Source organism: Giraffa tippelskirchi, chromosome 5, assembly GCF_054371585.1.
Source record: "Giraffa tippelskirchi isolate mGirTip1 chromosome 5, T2T-mGirTip1v1.2.pri, whole genome shotgun sequence".
Classification (NCBI taxonomy): Eukaryota; Metazoa; Chordata; class Mammalia; order Artiodactyla; family Giraffidae; genus Giraffa; species Giraffa tippelskirchi.
In genome coordinates, this window is record NC_137279.1 from 120,907,865 (window position 1) to 120,925,724 (window position 17,860).

The 17,860-nt window shown below is 37.4% G+C and overlaps 1 protein-coding gene across 5 annotated transcripts in view; it reads right to left on the bottom strand.

Annotated features, from left to right (window-relative positions):
• The window catches only part of LOC145507183 (vascular cell adhesion protein 1-like), a 123,723-nt gene that overhangs the window by 16,085 nt on the left and 89,778 nt on the right, over positions 1-17,860 (bottom strand). For 3 of the 5 annotated variants that reach the window (XM_081493163.1, XM_081493161.1, XM_081493158.1), the window contains exons 1-3: positions 6,064-6,238; positions 5,041-5,319; positions 1,333-1,653 (exon numbers count right to left, since the gene is read on the bottom strand). In XM_081493163.1, the coding sequence (XP_081349289.1) occupies positions 1,333-1,653; positions 5,041-5,319; positions 6,064-6,127 (664 nt within the window). In that variant the 5' untranslated portion in view covers positions 6,128-6,238. Of the gene's footprint in view, positions 1-1,332; positions 1,654-5,040; positions 5,320-6,063; positions 6,239-17,860 lie in introns of those variants that run through there. The other 2 variants (XM_081493159.1, XM_081493160.1) reach the window with 2 other exon arrangements.

Consider the following 17,860-nt stretch of genomic DNA (forward strand, 5'->3'; position numbering starts at 1 on the left):
CTGAGTCATAAAAATTAGTCAATCCAGTTTCTGACTGATTTGATGGAGTTACTTTTTTTGATGTTTGGTGTTTTAAGATGGCCATAGATAATCATAAATTAAGAAAAACCCTTAGAATTATGTGATTCAATCTCCCAGGTAAGGTACAAATTCCAGCTCAGCTTCCTTGCCAAATGTTCATGCAAGTCAGCTTCAACACTTCTGGTGCACAAGGCAATTCGCTGTCTTACAGTAAATATTGTCCATTTGATTTCTGGACAGCTCTGATTATTAGAACATTTTCCCTCTATTGAGCTGAAATATTTCTCTTTGTAACTAACTTCTATACACTGGTCATAGTTCAGCTCTCTACTGCTAAAGGATAATCCAAATCCCACTGCTACATGACAATCATTCAAATACTTAATTATAGCTCTCATTTCCAAGTTTTACATTCTCTAGGAAAAATATCTCCTATCTCTGACTATTCTTCTCAAAACATTGATAAAATCCTTTCCATCTCATTCTGTCTCAGCTAAACATGTTGAGGAAGGCAATGTTCCTTTTAACTATGGTGTTTACAGAAGACAAGAGCATTTTAGTCTAGAACAGAGCACGGTGAGTCATTCCTACACAGCTTTGGGATTACAAGACTGCCTCAACTCCCCCAGCCATCTCGGAGAGTATCTCTTCTCTCCCACCCTATGCACACGTGTCCAGGTGTGCACACACATATACACTCACACAAAGACTAAGTGCTGCTTGTAAAACTTCTATACCTTGATATTTCAAGGCAGGATATAAGAGTTTACAATACATAATTTAAAACATTGTATCACTTGAGCCTATTATTTCTCACTACCCAGTTAGGTGGTGGTGAGTTAATCATCAAGTCGGGTCCGAGTCTTGTGATCCCATGGGCTATAGCCCACTAGTGTCCTCAGTCCATGGGATTTTCCAGGTAAGAGTGCTGGAGTGGGTTGCCATTCCTTTCTCCATGGGATCTTTCCAATCCAGGGATAGAACCCTGGTCTCCTGCATTGCAGGCAGATTCTTTACCAACTAAGCCACCAAAGAAGACCCCCAATCAGGTGGTATTATTATTCCCCCTTGATAGACTGAGAAATTAAGTGAACCAAAGTCACAGTTAATGGGGCCATCCATACCTTAAGTTCAACTTTCTCAAACTTAATTCAGTGTGCTTTTTATTGAATTATGCAGTTGACAAAAATTATGATCTCAGTGAATCAAAATGGTATAAACTACAAACATGTTCCTTCTTGACTGTAGCTGCTTGGTTTATTCCTGTATACATCCAAGAGTATATTCCCATAAACAGACACAAGTACTTACTGTAGACTTCCAGTTCTTTTGTAGTTTTCCTTACTTTGGGTGGAGTACCATCATCATAAAGGTGTAATGTAGCTTGACAAACGAGAGCTTTCCCAATATCCTCATCTGTAGGCGAGAAGGTCACTTCCAAGCTCTTTGTTTCCTGGGCCTTTTTTTCTGAAGGCTCCAGAAATTCCTGTATTTTCATGGAATGGTTGTCTTTCAACAATTCTATCTCCAGCCTTTCAAATGGGTAAACATCAGGCACCGAACATGTGACTGTGACTGGCTTCCCGACCTCTGGGGAGCTACTCAAATGAATCTCTGGATCCTTAGAGAAAGCTGCAAAAGTCAAATGAGTACATGCATGTGGATTTTTTGTTCATATTGTATAAAGTCCCTTACTGATTTAAATCAATGTAACCTAAGTCTAATATTTTTGTGAATACAATCTTAATACAGCAGAATAAATTGTTTAACTAGCCTTTCATGGTTTGGGGTGCGTTCAAAATCAGAACAACCTGTTAGAGAGTTCTTCAGTTCTGATCCTGCATGTACAAAGGGTTGCATGTTGCCAGAGTAAAAGGAGGGAGAAGAAACTTATGTTTATTGAATACTGATACGTGCCCATCCCTGTGTTATTCATTTAACATTGATGACTTTATTTTATACTCACAACAACCCTAAGAAATAGATACTGCATTTCATAGATATGAAAGCATAGACTCAGCACATTTGCATAATTTTCCTACATTCACACAGCTAGTAATGGTGAAGCTGGGATTTAAACTCAAGATTTTTATTATTCCATATGACTACTGCGACTTTCACTACGTTATATCAGTCTTTTATCATTATGGTATGTTACAATCTTTTATTTTAGTCAGGGTAGATATACTTCATCTTATAGATAAGAAACCTGAAGCTTAGACTATCATTGCAAAGAATAATCATTAGGCAAGACATGCTAAGAAATGAAAAGAGCAATTCTAAATAATTGGCTTTTGAACAGGCGTTCATCCACCAGAAACGTACACCTGTGCAATCGTTAAGTTATGGAAGGCAGATTTGCCTCCCAAAATGCCTAACTCAACATGTAACTAATATTCCCACTTGAAATTTTTAATGTCAAGGAACGCACTAATTCAGTGAGCCATTGCTTTCTTTTTTTTTTTCAAATAAATTTATTTATTTTAGTTGGGGGCTAATTACTTTACAATATTGTAGTAGTTTTTGCCATACATTGACATGAATCAGCCATGGGTTTACATGTGTTCCCCTTCCTGGACCCCCCCTCCCACCTCCCTCCCTATCCCATCCCTCTGGGCCATCCCATTGCCCCAGCCCTGAGGATTTGTCTCATGCATCGAAACTGGAATGGTGTTCTGTTTCACATATGATAATATACATGTTTCAATGCTATTCTCCCAGAACGTCCCACCCTCACCTTCTCCCTCAGAGTCCATAAGACTGTTCTATGCATCTGTGTCTCTTATTCTGTCTCGCATATAGGGTTATCGTTACCATCTTTCAAATTCCATATATATGCATTAGTATACTGTATTGGTGTTTTTCTTTCTGGCTTACTTCACTCTGATCAATGGAACAAAATAGAAAGCCCAGAGATAAACCCACGCACCTATGGACACCTTATCTTCGACAAAGGAGGCAAGAATATACAATGGAGAAAAGACAATCTCTTTAACAAGTGGTGCTGGGAAAACTGATCAACCACTTGTAAAAGAATGAAACTAGAACACTTCCTAACACCATACACAAAAATAAACTCAAAATGGATTAAAGATCTAAATGTAAGACCAGAAACTATAAAACTCCTAGAGGAAAACATAGGCAAAACACTCTCTGACATAAATCACAGCAGGATCCTCCATCACCCACCTCCCAGAATATCAGAAATAAAAGCAAAAATAAACAAATGGGACCTAATTAAAATTAAAAGCTTTTGCACAACAAAGGAAACTATAAGCAAGGTGAAAAGACAGCCTTCAGAATGGGAGAAAATAATAGCAAACGAAGCAACAGACAAACAATTAATCTCAAAAATATACAAGCAACTCTTGGAGCTGAATTCCAGAAAAATAAATGACCCAATCAAAAAATGGGCCAAAGAACTAAACAGACATTTCTCCAAAGAAGACATACAGATGGCTAACAAACACATGAAAAGATGCTCAACATCACTCATTTTAGAGAAATGCAAATCAAAACCACAATGAGGTACCATTTCACACTATTGCTTTCTTTGCAAGGCTGCTTTCTGTTGCAAACCGCCATGATGATAACATATTGTCTTGATTCAAGACTGTGAAATAAGAAAAATACAAAGGTCCCAACTCTAAAAACCATTACAATCAAATGTGGAATGGAGACAGGACTGTTAAATATAATGAAAGACAGACACTCTTGAAGAAAAAAAAAAAAGAAACTTTAGGCAAGATAATTAAAGCCAGAAGGGCCTTCATTTTCATTTTTAAATCTTCAACTATTTGGTTCCTGCAAGGAGAGGCAAAGGAAGTGGCAAAAATCTGCTATGTGAAGAAACAGTACTTTTCATTTTTCCACCAACAATTTTGTCCCTTGTATTCTGAAAGAAATGCACTATAATCCATAGTTTGCTGTCAGATAATGTAAGAACTGGCTACTTTCCCCTGTATTTACATAAGGGAGTTTTTCATGGATCTCAGAAGGCTTCGCAGACATAAACTCTGCAGGTACAACCAGCATAATTGAAAGCAGCTGGCCAAGCACAGTTTCTTGAGAAGCATTAGCTACATAAGGGATTATTGAAGAATCAGTTAAGGTTATTGGACCACGTTGAGCTCCACTATAGGAAAAGAAAAGCAACACAATTAGAAAAGATAATCAAATAAGGTCTTCCTAAAGAGATGACTATCAAGGATTCCGGTTTTCTGGCAGGAGCAGTAACCAGAATGCAAGTGATGTATTTCAGGTTATTTTTTCACTCTGTTTTGCTAGCTTTCTTGCTGGATTGAGAATGGATTGAAATACATTTTGGTAGGTTAGTAAACAAAGGCTATTCATTTACATTCACTAGGCAAATCGAGTTCATTTTCCAAATATCCCTGAGGTTAAGCTGTTGAGCATTAAGAGTTAATGGCACCAAACAAAAACAGAAATAAAACCTTCTAAATTTATCTCTGCTGAAGTCAAATGAGTGAAAAGTTTGCAGATATTTTTCTTCTGTCTAAGGGGGAACTTTTGTACCGAAGCCCAGTATTAAATTATATATCTCCTCCTTAAACTTTAAACTAATTTTAAGTACCAAATTTCATAAAAATAAATAGAAAATCCCTGAAGTATAGAATTCATAAGTCATTTGGACATATGGACAAGTAAACATGTAAGAAACCAATTGAATTAAACACACACACACAAAAAAATAAAATAAAATAAAAAGAACCTTAGAGAACTTCACTTTATGGCTAAAGAAAACTGAAGCCTAGAGAAGTTGAACCTCACCCATGGTCACCATATTCGTGGCAGAGTTGGAAACAGAAGCCAAGATTTGGGTCTCTAGTCTGGTGGTAGATTCAGCTGTCCCTTCTAGATTTCTTGCTGTAGTATGGCCCCTAGCCAAGAATCTGGACATGAATATCCTTTTTCTTTTTTTCTTTTAAAATTATCCTTTTAAAAAACTTATTTTAAAGCAAAATGGAGAGAAAATCAAATATTGTCTAAAGTACTCACAGTAGATCTCCACTCGGATTGCTTTCTCCAGTTTCATAGCCCCGCAAATCGCCGTGCACAGGTACTGGTGTTCATTCTCGAAACTAACAGGATGCATGATCAGCGTGGATGTGGTCCCCTCATTTCTCACCTTCCCGTTCAGTGGACTGTCTATCTGAGTTCTCCAAGAAAATGATGGGGACTCACAGCCTGTTGCGCTACAAGTCAGTGAAACAGAGTCACCAATCTGAGCAAAAATTTTGGATTCATTTGGGAACATGTCAACTTTGAAAGCTTGAGCTGTGAAGGCAAAAAGAGAAAAACAAGCTTACCACTCGTTGGTTCAGTATTCTACCCCTTCTGCTCTGTTCTAGTATAACACCCAGATCTGGCTGATCTCTTTCCTAAACTGCTTCTAAGTAACGCAAGGCAGCACAGGAGTCACTGCCAAAAGAAGTTGTTAAAATCATCTTTGCTTCTGAGAATTCTCACTTCTGACCTTTATGCCCATTAGTTGTTTTGTCATTAGCCAAGTTTTATCTCATTATCAAGTGCAGGAAACTAAAGAGACAGACCTTCTTAGAAACGGAATCTAATTACTCATGCAACATTGAAAAAATCCAAAAAACAATAACTTTGCTGCTCTAACTATGACAATATAATGGTACATATTAATAGCAGTAGTCAGTAGCACATTGAAAGTTAGGCTAAATTAAGTTTTCTTACTCGTTAAAAATCCAGGGCTTCCCTGGGGGCTCAGATAGTAAAGAATCTGCCTGAAATGCAGGAGACCAGAGTTTGATTCCTGGATTGGGAAAAGCCCCTGGAGGAGGGCATGGCAAGCCACTCCAGTATTCTTACCTGGAGAAACTCCATGGACAGAGAAACCTGGTGGGCTACAGTCCATGGGGTTGCAAAGGGTTGGACGCGAGTGACGAAGCACACACATTGCCTTTCTTTATTATCATAACAAAGTGACTGAAGTCAAAGTCAGGGCTAAAATGGGAAGCTAGCATTTGGAGCAAATAAAGGAGAAGAACTTACAAACTGCAAACACCATCCAAAGTATATTTGAGACTCCAAAGATCACAAACATCTTCCTAGGCATTTACACTGCTGTTCTTATGAGAAAATAATGATTCCAAAACGCTTCTTTCCGTTCCTCTTGAAGATTCTGGGAAGAGTCTTGAGCTCCTAAAGCCAGTGAGGTTCGGTGAGGAATGAAATAGAAAGTCAGCTCTTTATATAAGATCTTGTTGCAGAGATGCAGAAGCAGAGGAAAATCCCTTCAAGGGGAAACCTGGAGCAGAGCCAGAAAAAAAGTTTAACTGACACCCAGCCAAGTCCAGCCATTAACCCCTTCCGTGGCACTCAGTGCTGAAACTGCTCTCTCCATGATAGAAAAAGAAAACACTTTCAAAGCTAAAAATTAAAACTTTTCCTTGCTTTTCATTCCAAAAGGATATTTTTTGCATGAAGCTAATGTTTGTTTCAGAATGAGACTTTCTGAATCCAATTGGGGAGAAGAGAGACAGAGAAAGAGTAAATTACACTCTAGTTCTTGAAGTGGCTGAACAAGCACTATGTCATGTGAACTGATTTTTCTCCATTATGAAGATATGTTTGCAATTCAGAAACAGAGACTGTATTTTCTCTTGCAAGGAAAAGGAAAAGACGCTTTCTTTTGATGAATTATTTTTAAAAAGGGAGACAGCATAGCTTCTGAGTTTCATACATTTTATTCACAAAATAGTTTTTTGGCCAGCAAAGATCAAGTTTCTGAAATGATTTTCTTGAGTAGAGAATAATGGAATGCTACCAAAAGAAAAGAAAAATTTTCTTCTTTTGTTTTAGGAAAGTTATTAATTCTTGATTCAGTTGCTGGATAGTTGAGAGTCTTACATACAGACTTGCAATGCAAATGATGGAGTTCCTCTGAAGTGGTAAATCTCTTAGAATGTGAGACTTAACCACAAAAGGTTAAAACATGAAAAATAATTTGTTTCTCTTCTACGAGATGAGGACAATTTTATGCTCTTTTTCCTCTCTAGTGAAATGACTTTTTAAAAGATATTTTTAAATAGCTGTTTTTGCCTTGCACATATGTACTTCAGTCGTTGCAAAACACTTGCCCATAATAAAAAAACGAGAACAGCCACTTCCTTGTATTATACATGTGCAGGTCTTTCTCCCCTGTGGACCATCAGTTCCTACCATGGTCTCAGACCAGTTTTTGTTCATCATTGTATCTACTTCTGCCTTCCCAAAGTCTAATGCATGTTTTTACACTTAGCAGGTACCAAAGAAGTATAACCATAAATAGTTTAAATTAAACTTGGAAAAGAAACTTCCAAAATGTTAGCAATAATATGTAACTACTGAATGAGAAAAAATGTTGGATTCTACCAAAAAAAAAAATAATCCAAAGCTCACAGGCTCCAAGGGATGTTTAAAATAAACAGCCCTGTGCCTTTTGACAGAGGAAGACCATAACTGCGATTTGGAACTAATAACTGTCCCTCATGGCTGGAGAGGTTCTGGACCTCCTCTTGGGTGCATATGAGGCTCCCATTCAAGGATAAGGAAAGAAAAAGAAGTGGAAGCAGTTAGTGACTGTAATAGCATGTAAGTGTGACTTCATCTGCCAAATAGCTAAGGATCAGAAAAGTAGCTTCAGGCAAAATTAGCTGATGAACAAGTAATCTACAGGTCCTTTACAAGCTCATGTCATGGAAGAAGATGATCAGAACCATGTAAGTTGACTGGTTAACTCAGAAGAGATAGAAAGAGAATTATGGAATTTCAATGTAATTCTCTGGAGTGTAAAGATAAAAATGAACAATAGGATCCCAAAATGGGATCACCAAGAACAAGTTATTGCAAAAAACTTCTGTTTCACACTTGAATAGGATTCTAAACTTAGAACAATGGGGAAATATCTAATCTATTGAATTAGTTCATAGTTGTTTCAGCAAAAGTCCCTCATGATATCTTTGAGTTGGATGCCATTTAAGATCATACCTGCTCCTCTCAGGTTGAGCTGACTGTATTCTCTTCTGTGACCTCTCCACTAGAGCACACTGGCAGTGAAGCACGTGTCAGGCTGCATTTACCTCTTAACATGTTGATTGTTCCTAACTGACAAAACTCAAAGTTTCATTTTCCATGATCGCATCTAGACTAGAATAAGGTATTCATTAAAATTTACACAATGAATGATTGAATAGAAATTCAAATATAAAGATAACATATTGAGACTGGATAGAGCATTACTGTATTCTGTGTTTGAAATTGTTCAGTTCAACATTTTTATCATTAACATAGAAGATTTGATTGTTAGCATTCATAATGCAAGAGAAAGATAGCTAACCTTAGAATCAAGATAAGGATGATCCAAAAAGATGTAATAATTGTCCAGATGATGAAGTGAAATTTAATGGAATGCATTAAGGTTCCACATTTAAATGTAGAACATCAAAGTCTTCAGTAAAATATGAAAGAGATTTGACTTGATGGTCATCATAGGAAGATTGTCTGATGGTTTTAGTGAATCACGATGTATACACATGCCAGCAGTGCCATGAGAAACCAAAATAGACATTGATAATCTCAATGTGCACTCAATCAAGATAGCATTCAATCTTCACGTCACCTGAGGCCATGGTCTCTAAGACCATATTGGGAGCAGAGGTGTCAGTTCAAGGTTCTAGGCCTTATGTGAGAGACTGACAAGATAGAGGGTATCTAGAAGAAAGTGAAAGGGTGATAAATGACTCCAAAATCCCTGGCCTGGTAGGAGCTGTTGAAAGAATTGGATATTTAGTTTGTATAAGAGACACACGAAGGCCATGGATAATTGAATGACTGATGTGTGGAGGAAGGAATATACTTGCTGCACTGTGTTATATCAAAGGCTAAGTGTAGAGCTTTTTGGTAGTAATTACTAGATTATTAGCAGCAAGAAGATCAGGAGTGTGTGTCTTATTTACCAGTAGATCCTCAGCACTTAATACAGTGACCAGTAGATAGTAGGGGGCTCAGTAAATCAACACTGAATGGACAAATTAACAATTTGAAAGAGATCTTGACTTGGATCTCATTAGTCTTAAATACAAATCCACTCCTTTATGTAGGAAATATACCTTGTACAAGCATAGGTAGCCTCTCTGCACTTTATTTACACATGCTCAAATAAGGACAATAGTACCATTTCAAGTAATTCACATGACTTTATGATTATCAAATCAAAAATGATTGTGTGAAATCTCTTTAAATATAAACAGCAAAATGATATGTAATACTATTTAAATACAACCCTATTAAGTTCACTGTGAAGAAGGACTTTCTAATTACTAAATATTTTCAGCAGTGGAATGGGTCCCCTTAAGAATTCATCAACTCCTAGTCACTGCAGGTTTTCAAGCGAGGGTGGTGACACCTCCTAAAAAGGTGGTAGAGGTCGGGTTTTGCTTCTATGAGATATCTAACTGGGTGATAATTAAGGTGACCTCCAATATTAAGATTTTGTTTCTGTGTTATCCATCCTTTCTAGTCTAACTTCACCAATTCCCTCATTGTCCATTTCAAAATTCTAAGCATCTTCTGATGCTACTCTGGTTGGACCCTGAGAAGTTTCAGGCATATTTCTCTCAGCTGGTTTCATAACCACCACATTTGTAGCAACTGTTTTAGGACTTCCAAGTAATCAATTTGTTATGTTATGGGCCTCTCTGGAGCTAAAGTTCCTCACTTTTTCTAACACATCAGAGGCAAGTGACATTCCTAGTAGTAAGAGTAGCTCTGTATGCAGCCACAGTCACCAAGGTGAGGAGGAGCAATTCCTTTTCGGAGGGCATATCAGAATGAGAAAGGAACCTAAAAGACCCCTTCAGTAGATGCTACAATGTCAATTCCTCCACACTTTGAGAAGTGCTCTGGATAGCTAAAAAAAAAAAAATCAATGTCTATTACTCCATTAGGCCCTATGCAGTAGGAGTCTGTCACAGTGACTTAACGAGTGTGAGAGCTAAGGATATGCAGTTCAAAGCTGTTTCAGCTACTTTAGAAAAACTTTGAAAACCAACATTTATTCTAGTTTAAGGGATTGTCATCTATAGCTTGTCACTAACCCTCATGATCATAGGACAGCTGCTTCACCTCCAAACATCACATCTGTATTTCAGGCAAGAAAACCAGAGAAAGGCAAAGGACAAACAGAAAAAAACCATTGGAGATTATCCCCTTTTAAAGAGCTTTCCTAAGTATTATTCTTTTCATTGCAATGGTGATTGGAATAGTTTCCTTAATTTCTCTCTCTGTTTTCTCATTGATAGTGTATAGGAATGCAAGGGATTTCTGTATGTTAATTTTATATCCTGAAACTTTACTATATTCATTGATTAGCTCTAGTAATTTTCTGGTGAAGTCTTTAGGGTTTTCTATGGAGAGGATCATGTCATCTGCAAACAGGGATAGTTTTACTTCTTCTTTTCCAATCTGGATTCCTTTTATTTCTTTTTCTGCTCTGATTGATGTGGCCAAAACTTCCAAAACTATGTTGAATAGTAGTGGTGAGAATGGGCACCCTTGTCTTGTTCCTGACTTCACGGGAAATACTTTCAGTTTTTCACCATTGAGGATAATGTTTGCTGTGGGTTTGTCATATGTAGCTTTTATTATGTTGAAGTATGTTCCTTCTATCCCTGCTTTCTGGAGGGTTTTTATCATAAATGGATGTTGAATTTTGTCAAAGGCTTTTTCTACATCTATTGGGATAATCATATGGTTTTTATCTTTCAATTTGTTAATGTGGTATATTATGTTGATTGATTTGCAGATATTGAAGAATCCTTGCATCCCTGGGATAAAGTCCACTTGGTCATGATGTATGATCTTTTTAATATGTTGTTGGGTTCTGTTTGCTAGAATTTTGTTAAGGATTTTTGCATCTATGTTCATCAGTGATATTGGCCTGTAGTTTTCTTTTTTTGTGGCATCTTTGTCTGGTTTTGGTAGTAGGGTGATGGTGGCCTCATGGAATGAGTTTGGAAGTTTACCTTCCTCTGCAATTTTCTGGAAGAGTTTGAGTAGGACAGGTGTTAGCTCTTCTCTAAACTTTTGGTAGAATTCAGCTGTGAAGCCATCTGGTCCTGGGCTTTTGTTTGCTGAAAGATTTCTGATTACAGTTTCAATTTCTGTGCTTGTGATGGGTCAGTTAAGATTTATCTGCCTAAAGAAACAAAAGACCTATATATAGAAAACTATAAAATGCTGATGAAAGAAATCAAAGAAGACACAAATAGATGGAGAAATATACCATGTTCATGGATTGGAAGAATCAATATAGTGAAAATGAGTATACTACCCAAAGCAATCTATAGATTCAATGCAATCCCTATCAAGCTACCAACGGTATTTTTCAGAGAACTAGAACAAATAATTTCACAATTTGTATGGAAATACAAAAACCCTCGAATAGCCAAAGCAATCTTGAGAAAGAAGAATGGAACTAGAGGAATCAACCTGCCTGACTTCAGGCTATACTACAAAGCTACAGTCATCAAGACAGTATGGTACTGGCACAAAGACAGAAATATAAATCAATGGAACAAAATAGAAAGCCCAGAGATTAATCCACACACCTATGGACATCTTATCTTTGACAAAGGAGGCAAGAATATACAATGGAGAAAAGACAATCTCTTTAATAAGTGGTGCTGGGAAAACTGGTCAACCACTTGTAAAAGAATGAAACTAGAACTTTCTAACACCATACACAAAAATAAACTCAAAATGGTTAAAGATCTAAACGTGAGACCAGAAACTATAAAACTCCTAGAGGAAAACATAGGCAAGACACTCTCCGACATAAATTACAGCAGGATCCTCTATGATTCACCTCCCAGAGTAATGGAAATAAAAGCAAAAATAAACAAATGGGACCTAATTAAACTTAAAAGCTTTTGCACAACAAAGGAAACTATAAGCAAGGTGAAAAGACAGCCTTCAGAATGGGAGAAAATAATAGCAAACGAAGCAACTGACAAAGAATTAATCTCAAAAATATACAAGCAACTCCTGCAGCTCAATTCCAGAATAATAAATGACCCAAAAAATTGGCTAAAGAACTAAACAGACATTTCTCCAAAGAAGACATACAGATGGCTAACAAACACATGAAAAGATGCTCAACATCACTCATTATTAGAGAAATGCAAATCAAAACTACAATGAGGTACCGTTTCTTGCCAGTCAGAATGGCTGCTATCCAAAAGTCTACAAGCAATAAATGCTGGAGAGGGTGTGGAGAAAAGGGAACCCTCTTACGCTGTTGGTAGGAATGCAAACTAGTACAGCCACTATTGAGAACAGTGTAGAGATTCCTTAAAAAACTGGAAATAGAACTGCCATATGACCCAGCAATCCCACTGCTGGGCATACACACCAAGGAAACCAGAAGTGAAAGAGACATGTGTACCCCAATGTTCATTGCAGCACTGTTTATAATAGCCATGACATGGAAGCAACCTAGATGTCCATCAGCAGACAAATGGATAAGAAAGGTGTGGTACATATACACAATGGAATATTACTCAACCATTAAAAAGAATACATTTCAATCAGTTCTAAAGAGGTGGATGAAACTGGAACCTATTATACAGAGTGAAGTAAACCAGAAAGGAAAACACCAATAGAGTATACTAACACATATATATGGAATTTAGAAAGATGGTAATGATAACCCTATATGCGAGACAGCAAAAGAGACACAGATGTCTCTTTTGGACTCTGTGGGAGAGGGCGAGGATGGGATAATTTGGGAGAATGGTATTGAAACATGTATACTATCATATGTGAAATGGATTGCTAGTCCAGGTTCGATGCATGAGACAGGGTGCTCGGGGCTGGTGCACTGGGATGACCCAGAGGGATGGGATGGGGAGAAAGGTGGGAGGGGGGTTCAGGATGGGGAACACATGTACACCCGTGGCGGATTCATGTCAGTGTATGGCAAAACCACTACAATATTGTAAAGTAATTAGCCTCCAATTAAAATAAATAAATTCATAAAAATAAATAAATAAATAAAGGAGAAAAAAAAAATAAAGAGCTTTCCAAGAAGTCCCAGGGAGTGACTTACAGTTACATCTCACTGAAAAAGGTGAAAGATTGAATATTTTAACTGAATACATTGTTGCCCCAAATAAATCAGAATTCTGTGTATAAGAAAAAGAGAACGGATACTAACAAGGCAATTAGCAATGCCTGTCACAGTTTTCAAATTCAGCTCAATTCAGAAGATGTTTACCGAGAAACACTATACAGGCACATGCTAGCCCTGGGGATATATAAATGAAGCTGAACATAATTCCCAAGTCAGAATGAAGAATAACTGCACCATATCAGAGAAGAACTTCCACATAATTGAGAGGCCACTTGATTACCGTTCTCTATAAATAGAAAATAGAATGTGGGATTCCTTGGTGGCTCAGCGGTAAAGAATCCACCTACCAATGCAGGATACATTGCAGGAGACCAATGCAGGGTTCGATCCAGGATCTGGGAATATCCCATATGCTCCAGAGCAACTAAGCCCATATGCCACAGCTACTAAGCCTGTGCTCTAGAGCTTGGGGGCCACAACTATTGAGCCCTCATGCCATAACTACTGAAGCCCGTATGCCCTAGAGTCCTTGCTCTGCAACAAGAGAAGCCACTGCAATGAGATGCCTGCGCACCACAACTAGAGAAAAGCCCACACAACAATGAAGATCCAGCATAGCCAAGAACAAATAAATAAATAAAAAGAAAGAAAATAAAATATATTTTAGCAACCTGATATAAGTTTGACATTTTCTGGAAAACAAACTACAGGAAGGCTCATTGGTTAAATTCTACTTCATCACGGATTTATTGTGGCTTCTGGAATTTTGAGGAACCTGTTACTTATCATTAAGAAATGTCTATTTAATAAATACATATACCTGATAAGAGTGACTTACTGAATTTTTAACCTGGCACTAATTATTGGACAAAATAATAATAGGAAGAAGACTGCCAATATAAATATTATTTCTCCTTTCCCTTTCATAAGTATATTTCACAGAATTTAGGCTTTAATCATTTATGCTTTGACTACCCCATGTATTTAAGTTCAACATTTCACATGGACAAAGGTGTCTTTGTGTATTTCAGTTCTACTGTTTGGAATAACTTTCCTCTACTCTGTACTAATTCCCACCTCTGGCCATTTTTGAAGGCTAAGTACTAGAACAAATTTTGCTGAGCCTTCAGAATCTGCTGCAGGTGTAGAAGAATCAGAAGCATGAGCAGACAGTATGGGAACACATTGTTCAGACTGACTTTTAGTTTCCTATTGAGGCATAATTGACATATAACACTACATTAATTTCAAGTGTACAACATAAGGATTCAATATTTGTATATATTGTGAAACTATCACCACAATAAATCTAGTTAATATCCATCACCATGTATAGTTACAAATTTTTTTTCTTGTGATGAGAACTTTTAAGATCTACTCTTTTAACAACTTTCAAATACACAATGCAGTATTATTAGCTACAGAGACTATGTTGCTTGCAACGCAGGAGACCCAAGTACAATCCCTGGGTCAGGAAGATTCCCTGGAGAAGGGAATGGCAACCCACTCCAGTATTCTTCCCTGGAGAATTCCATGGGCAGAAGAGCCTAGGGGGCTATACCCCATGGGGTTGCAAAGAGTCAGACACGACTGAGTGACTAACAATTTAAGTTTCACTATGCTGTACATTGCATCCCCATGACTTATTTTATTTTACGTTTTATTGAGGTATAGTTGAATTATAATGTTTCAGGTGTGCATCAACGTGATTCAGTTATATACACACATACATATATGTATGTGTGTGTGTGTACATAATTCTTTTCAGATTCTTTTCCATTGTAGGTTATTAGAAAATACTAAATATAGTTCCCTGTGCTATGCATTAGGTTTTTGTTCTTTATCAATTTTATGTATAGTAATGTATACATGTATTCATTCCAAATTCTTAATTTATCCCTCCCTCCTTCCCCCTCTGGTAACCACAAGTTTGTTTTCTATGTCTATGAGTCTATTTCTACTTTGTAAATAAGTTCATTTGTATCATTTTTTTTATATTCCATATGTTAAGTGATACATGATATATGTCTTTCTCTGACTTACTCCACTTAGTATAATAGTCTCTAGGTCTATCCATGTTGCTGCAAATGGCATTATATTATTCTTTTTATGGCTGAGTGGTATTCCATTTGTACATTCCATTTACATATATGTACCAATGTACATATCCATTTGCATATATGTACCACGTCTTCTATAACTATTCATTTGTCAATGAACATTTAGGTTGCTTCCATGTCTTAGCTACTGTAATGCTGCTAAGAACACTGGGGTGCATGGGTCTTTTCAAATTAGACTTTTCACCTGTGACTTATTTTATAACAGAAAGCTTATACTTTTTGATTCCCCTTTATCCATTCTGTCTACCATTCACTCGCTCAGATTCACTCTTGGGGGCTAAGACTCTTAACTTCAAAAGAGGAATTCTCTTTGTCTCTTGTTGGAGTTTAGAAGGAGAATTAGAGCCCCTGAGCATCAAAACACACTTCCTAACCATTCTTGGAGCTGCCTCCAGTCAGCTTTAAGTGGGATTTCCTCAGAAACCAGTACCATAAGACTGTCCCACCGACTTCCTGGCCCCAAACGATTCTAACGCCATTCTTCATTTGCAACATGAGCAACACTAAGGAATTGAGGAGATGAAAATATTCAAGTCCCCATCTGTTCCAAAATTGTTATGAAACATCTGTTTACATTGTAAGGGGAGACTTGGAGAGGGCATTTCATGAGCTTATGGTAGATAGGGACAAATAAAAACATAAGAAAGAAGAAAAAGCAAACGCAATGGGAGAAAATCACTCTAAACCAAAATATATTAGATCTATAAATAAATTACATATTTAGTTTTGGAATGGCCTTAGGATTTACCATGACCAGAGTTTTGTATAAAAACAATAAAAATATTTTTCTCCCATTTGGCTAGCATATCTATGACTAGCTTACCCCTAAAGCACAAGAAATCATCCTTTAAAACATAATTATTTAAATTTATGTGCTAAAGTTCCCATATTCTTAAACAACATACAAGTTTTTTTGTAACTTAGACCCATTTTTAAGAACTGTAGCTCAGCATTGCACTAAACTGTTTAGGAAGACATTTTAACAGTTGTAGGGTGCCATGAAGAAAATGGGCTTCCCTGGTGACTCAGAGTTAAGAATTCACTTGCAGTGTAGGAGCAAGGGTTCAATTCCTGGGTCAGGAAGATCCCCTGGAGAAGGAAATGACAACCCACTCCAGTATGCTTGCCTGGGAAATTCCATGGATAGAGGAGCCTGGCAGTCTACAGCCCATGGGGTTTCAAAAGAATAGGACATGACTTAGCAACTAAACAAGAAACATGAAGAAAAAAGAAGTAGTCAGGAGTAAGGACACCTGGGTTTTGCCTCTATAAATAAAAAGTGTAATCTAAAGACTGAGACTTTACTTCCAGGGTCCAAGTGTTTTCATCTGCAAAACAGAAAGGGGCAGGACAGATGGCTTGCAAAGTCCTTCCCTTTCATCATTATGATTTCTAGGCTAAAAATGAGTAGCTAAAGAACCATAGACATGCTGGCTAAATATTTACCTGCCCAGATTTTACGAGTCTAAGTAAACTAACACAGGTCGTTTTGCAAGGCACATATTTCTTTGCAGGAATCTCATGGAAATCTTATTGCATGGCATTTAAAAAAATGGACACTATTGCTGTTTTATGCCTTAAACAGACTTTCTGCTGGTGGCTGAGGCTCTGAGCTCTTGTATTTACTCTACATGTCCCAATGTTTGTACTTGAACTCCTGGAAATAAACATGTCTATTTCCCCTCCACAGCTAAGGTTGGTGACAAAACGAATAGACAAATAGTGAAAGTGTTAGTGGCTCAGTTGTGTCTGACTCTTTGCAACCCCGTGGACTGTAGCCCATTAGGCTCCTCTGTCCATGAAATTCTCCAGGCAAGAATACTGGAGTGGGTTGCCACTCCCTTCTCCAGAGGATCTTCCCAACCCAGGGATCGAACCCAGTCTCCTGCATTACAGGCAGATTCTTTACCATCTGAACCACCAGGGAAGGAATACATTGCCCCCTATGTGCCAAGCACTGTTCTAGGTCCTCAAGAGTACAGTGATGACAAAGCAAATAATATCCCTGCTTGCTTTTGTGGAGTCCACATTCTAGTAAAACTAAACAAAAAATATGAAGAGAAGTAAACTAGCAGAGGGAAAGTTAGAAAAGACAGAGAAACAAAGCAAACCCCAGGTGAAAGTTACAAAGTGTTTGAAAAAGAGGATGGTGAGTGTTTTTCAGAAATCCCTCCTCCCATTTTCTTTTATCTATTAAAAAAAGGTGTTAGTAGCCTGAGATATAGAATATGGTGTGAAATGAACATCTTAAGAAATCACATTCCTAAAAAAAATCACTGATTTTGCCCCAAGCAGATTTAGCTTCAGCAGTGCAAATTCTGCATGGTGTAATGTTGAATGAACAAAGTTCAGGGTTTGCCAGGTATGGAAAATGGAGAAAAACAAGGACACAGGAGGTGAGAGTGTATCTGGAATACAGTATATGGTAGCAATAAGACAGTGAACTGTAAATGAACTGAAGAAAACATAAGGAGTTGGCAGTCAGAAAATGGGAATCTTGGGACTTCCCTGGAGGTGCAGTGGTTGAGACTTTGCTCTAATACAAGGGATGAGATTT